The 7,216-nt window shown below is 40.5% G+C and overlaps 1 protein-coding gene across 1 annotated transcript in view; it reads right to left on the bottom strand.

Annotated features, from left to right (window-relative positions):
* The window catches only part of GREB1L (growth regulation by estrogen in breast cancer-like), a 62,885-nt gene that overhangs the window by 8,314 nt on the left and 47,355 nt on the right, over positions 1 to 7,216 (bottom strand). Inside the window, exons 22-27 of the mRNA XM_009070922.1 lie at positions 7,083 to 7,191; positions 6,491 to 6,593; positions 3,429 to 3,584; positions 3,078 to 3,217; positions 1,200 to 1,361; positions 678 to 882 (exon numbers count right to left, since the gene is read on the bottom strand). Of these exons, the coding sequence (XP_009069170.1) occupies positions 678 to 882; positions 1,200 to 1,361; positions 3,078 to 3,217; positions 3,429 to 3,584; positions 6,491 to 6,593; positions 7,083 to 7,191 (875 nt within the window). The remainder of the gene's footprint in view (positions 1 to 677; positions 883 to 1,199; positions 1,362 to 3,077; positions 3,218 to 3,428; positions 3,585 to 6,490; positions 6,594 to 7,082; positions 7,192 to 7,216) is intronic.

The following is a 7,216-nucleotide window of genomic DNA, read 5'->3' as shown; positions in this document are numbered from 1 at the left end:
TGGGCTGCCCAGGGAGGTGGTGGAGTCACCATCCCTGGAGGTTTTCAAGATGAGACTGGATGTGGCACTTGGTGCCGTGGTCTAGTAACCACAGTGAGGTTGGACTTGATGACCTTGGAGGTCTTTTCCAACCTGGTTGATTCTATGATTCTAAGACTGGATGCTTAAAGACACCCTGCAGAACACAATTCTGTGGGCATTAATAAAGTAATTCGAACCAAGAAGGTGCTGAGATTTTAAAACTGAAACTACTTTAAACTTCTTGCAGGAAAAACTCAGCATCCATGAAAACAAATTCCAAAGTTCAAGCTCCCAGTTTTCAGCTGCAGTTAATATGTACCTTCAGCTAACTCAAAAGCTGCAATTTGAAAAATCATGTGTAAAACATCTAAACATTCACACAGCAGGGCTGAGTAAAATGAGTGAATATAGCCCACAAAACATCAGATTTTAAACTCAGAAGGCAGTGATCAGTACAAACATATATATTCCATGTCCCTGACAGCAGTTCTTGCACATCACTGTATTTTGCACAGACATTGCTGCTATTATCACAGCATGAACGTGAGGAGCTGCTGCAGTGTTTCCTTCAACAACGTGATCCGCATTGTGCTATCTGAATAATCTGATCATGGATTTTGATACCTTCACAGCTATGCATTGATGGTGTTTCTTACCAACTCCAGCATTGTTGAACATGCCTGGCAGGACAAGCATGATGTGGTTGGGCCAATATTTACGGTAGAGTGGCATTTCATACTCCTTGACTACAAGGAGGTGCAGATGGCTGATGCCTTCCATGGCATGGTAGAGGTTCAAGAGTCCATGCTCATGACGTCCACTCGATGGAGTGAAGATAGGACTCTTAACTGCATTCAAATTCTGCTGGAACAGGAGATATTTTGGCAACATTAGGTATAAAGCAAGTTACTCCTGATAGGGATTTTTATTTATGTATTGCTTATACCAGATTTTAAGATTACTGATCATTGCAACACATATGAACCAGACACCAGGAATGGAAAAAAGGATTATTGTCCTCAAAAACTACAGTTCTGAGGACACTCAGGTAAGAATTATTCATAGGACTTTAAAATTAAAAGAAAACAGAAAAAAAGTCCCCCAGCCACCCACCATTAATTTGCAAATGTATGTCAAGTTGACTACATTCAACAGATGGACAAGAGCAGCACACGCACCTTGTCAGAAACAAGTGGGAGTCTCATGCTTTCTAGATGTTTTCCCTGCTTGCTGAAGACAAAATGGTTCTCTTTGGACTTGGGGATTATAAAATGCAGTTGAACCTCTTCTCCCAGCATCGAGGACGAAAATGTGAATGCATGCAGAGTAGATTCAGATACCTGTATACAAAAATAAAATAAAATCAGTATTTGCAAGCAGGCAACACCTAAGGAGTAGATATCAACATGCTCTTACAGTCACAGTATGGAAGCCTTCAGAGAACAACATACAAAACATACCCTTTCAATAACTGAATTTAACTCCATTATAGTCTCATTTTCCTCTGCCATAAGGCACATTATTTAGGCATGTAAATGCCCTTGATATTAAAAAAGTACCAGCTCTCTGTACCAGTAATGACCTTTGGCCAAACTGTACTCCTCTGAAATCCATTTCAGCTAGGAATAATGTATCAATAACAGGAGAAGGATGTAATAGTAGGAGTAGAATACAAGAAGTAAAATAAATAAATAAATAAATACTAGGGAACAAACTGTCCAAATAAATTTCCCCAAAAGACTCACAGCGCAGCGTGTGGGTGTGACCCCACAGCCACCTGTGCTGACGTTCAGACACCTCAGCACAGCATGGCTGCACTTCTATGGGATTTTTCCTGTAGCAATGCTCTCCTAAGGAGCTGGGTGACCAAAGAAGACCATGCCATTAACAAGGCCATGAAGGGTGAACTTAAGTTTGCACAGCACTTCACTGAACCGTGTATGAATATACAAAGTGCCTACATATCCGAAAAGACTTCATTCTACAGAAGCATCTGTCTTACTAAAGGATCAAATAATTTATCAATAAGCTTTCTACAATCTTTACTAAAAAACTGAAATAATTAGTCTAAGTAAGAATGGAAATGCAAGGGACTTTATTTAGATTCTGTCAGATCATTTAAGAATCTCTCTTCATAATTCTTGCTATGACCCCCCTTTGGAAGTGTAATTTCCCTGAGCTCAGTTATCAAAATTCTATATACACAGCTCACACTTGCACAGATGTCTATATTTATTATGGCTAGTTATGTTTGACCACATGCACAAAGATGAGTGGAGGGAACAACAGATGTCCTTGGGGAGGATTTGCTTCTGCCAACGTACTTAATGAAGCATGAGGTTTAAATCAGACCTGCTGGTGCTGCTCCGAGGTAACTGACATTGTACACTGCCGGGTCGGTGTGTCTACACTGTGACAGCTTAATAGCAAGCTGTCAGAAAAGATTAGTGAGCAAGGAAAGAACAATTTGAGGTAACAATCTTCCAAGTAAACTGTTGTTGTTGGTTAAGAAATAATGTGTGAGCTATTAACCAGGAATAATCTTACTGTCAGTCTCCTGTGAGCATAACTGTTTTAGAACCTAAAGGTTTTGTTAACTAAACAGTTAAAAATGTTCATTTGTGCCCAGTGACTCACAAGCTACTGCTGAGAAGCACGCACAGTTACAAAGGCAGGAAGAAGTAGGCCTCCCCTTCTCCCATCACAGGTGTGGATGGCTGACATTTAGGAAAGACAAGCATCTCTTAATTTTACAGTCCTCTCCAATCAGACACTACAAACCCCTCTGGGCAGGCAGAATAATGCTTTGGCTTGAGGCAACTAGTCACACTATTCACCCTTTGCCAGAGGCAGCTGGAGAGGAGAACTGCTCATGCAGAATGGAGCACACACAATTGATGCTCCTGGGTCTGTAGCTCAACATCTCCACTGAGAATGGAAGAATTAAACAATTCTATCTCAGGGAAAGTGAAAGCATGAATCCTGTGATCAGAGTGACATGCCTGGAGAGACCACAAAAACAAGGATGCAGTTTACCCTTAGACCTCAACACCAACCTGTGCAGCAGGATTAATGTCCATGTACTGATGGCACTGCTCACAGTGATGGAATGTATTGTAAGCTGCATATTTAGTCAGCATCATGGACACAGTCTCCCTTTTCTTAGGTTCCTCTGATTTTGTTTCTTTGCTTGCTTCTGTGCACAAAGGAAAGAAGTAACAAGAAATTTTATAAGTGTTAAAAAAGAGATCATTATCCCAATGACAACTGTAAAGAACACACAAATTGTTTTGTTCCATGTCATTTTGGAGATTAAAGGTTCTGGTGGACTCATGAGTTCAACCAAACCAATAAAAACTGATTCTTTGTAGGAAAATGTTCTCCAGAAACGTCTACACTTTACTTACCTTGTTTCACTCTTGAGAGTTGTTCTGTGTATACAGGACTTATATTTCTGTACTTGGGGTCATGTACACTCAGGTCAAAAGATATTTTGCTGAAGATCTCAATGTCTGGCCAGTGGTCGTTGCTAGACTGAGTAATTTCACTGTTTGTTGTATGATCTGCAACAACACACTTCAGGTAAGCAGTATCAGATACCCACCAAATGATGTTTATGTGATGTTTGCTGCATTACAGCTGCACAGGAACTCACACAGCTGCACACAAACACACACAGAGCAACAGCTTTGAATAGCATAAATGTTACCATTGAAATTACAACCCACACAAAGCCATTTCAAAGAAATAGCAGTTCCTTAGAAACTGTGTGCAGGTGGAGGAGACTCCTAGGTATCTTTCTGCTCTGTTCCTCATCAAGCTGCTGAGGTTTAATTCACTCCGGTTTAAGCATAAAATGCTCAAATGAATGGTCCTATTTGTGCAGAAGGTGCAGGTGTAGTTTCAAGCCTCTCTGTGATGGAATGAAAAGCACTGGGTAAATCAAAAGTATGCAAAGGCAGAAGTATAAAGGCAAGAAAAAAGAGGCTGTATAAATTTATGAACTAGTAGCTGGTGGTATATGACCAAGGCAGTAAAAGACACGGTCCTAATACAGAATGGGATGTGGATAGCAAGGATCAAGTGAAACTTTTTTGCCTTGATCCAACAGACAGGTCTAAAGTAGAAAATCAAGTTTATGTCATGGGAACAGTAGAAAGCATTGGCCAATGAAAACAACTATGGAACGCAGCTTGAAGATGAACCAATTCAGTTCAAAATGAGATGGAAGAACACACAAAGGTAGGTGTGTAACTGAGGTTACTGAATTTAGACAAGTGAATTCAGGTGAAATGAAGGTTAGGTTTACAGATAAGCACATGCTCACCCTACACCAACTGAAGAAAGAAAAGACACAGTAATCTACAGAGCTTTGAGTGCAATTACTTTGACCTTGGCAATATCCAAAATCTGGGGAGGGTGAAAGAAAGAAAGATGTTGAAGTAAATGAAAAATGTGATAAAATGCAACATAGGTTGATTAAAGATATCCTGTGCTACCTTCATTATATGACTGTGAGATACCGATTTCTCTGAACAAAGGAAATGCAATGCTTCTTATCCTTCCGCACTGAAGGATTTGGTATGATACTGCATGAGATATTATTAATACAGCTGAGGAAAATGGAGACAGGGAATGGTCTGTAAATTGAAAGAGTTGATTAAACAGAAGATGGCAGCATGTAACATTGTAAGCATTAAGGCAGATGGAGGTTACCAATGAAGTTAAAAAATTAGTAGAGGGGCACACTCTCGCTGTCATCAGCTTAAACAAATAATTGGCTCAAGTTTGCTGGTGGCACACTCTAAGAGTCATTGTCAACATAGAGAAGGAATCCAAGATCAGCTGGAAAGAATTCAATGCCCTTGAAAACTGTAACAACAAAAACTTGGAGATATTTAACAGAAAAAATATGAGTCATATGTCCAATTGAGGACTGATAACAAGCATTTCTGCAGCAGGTTGGGGGCACCTCGGCTACGAATGATCGAGTTGCTGAGGAACCTACGAGTACAAGCTACATACCAGTGCCAGTGAAATGGAAGCATGGAAAACCATAGGTTTCATCAATCATGGGGCTTTCAGTGGGGGCAGGGAAATACATGAGCTGTTGCAGGCTGGGTTGGTTAAACATCCCACAGAATATCACATTCAGTTCTGCTCACCCATGCACCAGGAGGATAAATTGAAAATAAATGTGCAGTCAAGAGTACCAAACTGATAAGGAGAATAAAAGGCCTGTCATTTGTGAGGATCCTGTAAGAAGATCCAGGCTACCTAGATGAATGCTGAGAGGGTAAGATAGCTGCCTCAGTACACCAAAGAAGCAAACCTTGAAGAAGAGAAAAAGTGTTTTAATTTCAATTAGTATTTTCTTTCATCCCAAAGAGAATGTTTATAACTGGGACAGAACATCTTTGGGTTGGAGAATAAAGCCATATTTTCAATAACAAGAACACTCGTGTTCTGGAGAAGCATTCCAACAGAAGTAGTGGAAACAAAGAAGCCACAACCAAAAACCCCAACCAAACCCAAACTGCTCTTGTGATGGAGCTCCGTGCATTCCTGGCAGGGGTGTGACACATTGCTGTGATCACAACAGGACAGACATGATCATAGTATGATGGAGAACTTCTCTTACATTTTGACATTTCATCCTAAGTTTCTGGGGGGAATAATGAGAGAATAACTGCCCTCAAAGCTCCAAATCAAAGGAAAATACCTCCCACCCATTTAATAGCACTTCATCAACAGAAATACAAATTAGTCTTTTCAAAGGTTTAACAACAACTACGTGTTCAGGATGCCAATCTAATAGTCATGAGAGTTATGCACCAGAGTTATCACTACAAAACCACAGAGTTATGTAAAGAACACCATGAAGAGGACGAATTTTAAGAAGATTTTGTTCCTCTCAAGGCCAAGTCCTGCCATGGCAGTTAATGGATTTGTGAGATCTGACAAATGAGCACAAATCCAAAGAGGCTTCATCTCTCCTTTATCCTCAGCATACAATCTGCAGCTGCAGACAGAAGACAGTCTGACTGAAAATTGGTATACAATTTATAAATAAACACAAATAGTAGTTATGTTTCAGTCAGAAACAAAATGTTCTTAAACGTCCTGTCTGCTTAAAAGCAGCCAGTGCTTAAAAATTTGCAAAGAGGTAACACAGGCAGACGTTGCCCATTTACAGTTTTGTGTTCATTTTCATTTTAGTGCTATCCAAATATATCAATCCAAAATACACTTAAGAGGTCTCAGCTAAGCCCAATATAAAATTCACATTTTTATTAGTCTATATGGAAATATATGAAGACATCTAGAGTAAGTGCAGCTACACACTAGTGGACAGCACATGTAGTAAGTGTAATTTTATAGTCATTCAGTGGGCCTAAACATTTCACTGCTGAATAATACATATCAGAGGCTCTTTTGATGCATATTAGAATGCCTGCTAAATACTTACTGGCATTAATCTCTTCTTCATCATACACGTCTACTTCCAGCAACCGGATCAGCATGCGGAAGAGAATCCTTAAGAACTGCAAGTATGAACCCGTCTTTCCAACCTGAGCCAGAGACGGAAAAAAGTCTAAATGCCAACTCAAACTATGACGGAAGGGTAAGTTTCAGATAAACTCCTTTCTGCTTACCCCAAAGCTGTTTTCAGCTCTGCCTGAAAACACTGCAAGACATAACATTCCCCATTATGCTGAGCAGTTTTACTGAGGACAATGTGGCCACAGCTCGTGTCACTTTTGCACACAGGGAGATGGGCAGTGAAAGCTGCTTTTCTAGTGATGCCCTCACAGCAATGTTATGCCCAGTGCCATCCACATGCATTTCACTGAGGCTAAAACATGACACACAGTATCACTCTTCCTATCCTTACCACTTCCAGCACAGATTTAGCCTCTTAAAATTTGACTTTGATTTTTGACCTCAAAACACATCAATGTGTGCAACCTTGCATGGTGTCTTTACAGTACGACCTACAGTCCTCACCACTGGCCCTCTCAGACTGCTAAAGAGACAAGAGGAAGGAACTGTGCTCTTACTTGTGGTGGTCCTGTCAAAAGCAGCCGCCTGGGGTGAAAATTCCTGGCACCAGATGCCTCCCCCTGATTGCTGAAGTCTGCATGGTGCTGTCGGGCTGTCGTCCACTGCCTGTAGTACAGAGACTGCTCTTCAC

Source organism: Acanthisitta chloris, unplaced genomic scaffold, assembly GCF_000695815.1.
Source record: "Acanthisitta chloris isolate BGI_N310 unplaced genomic scaffold, ASM69581v1 scaffold3080, whole genome shotgun sequence".
Classification (NCBI taxonomy): Eukaryota; Metazoa; Chordata; class Aves; order Passeriformes; family Acanthisittidae; genus Acanthisitta; species Acanthisitta chloris.
The sequence above is the reverse complement of the archived record's forward strand: the minus strand, read 5'-3'. Positions and strand labels throughout refer to the sequence as shown.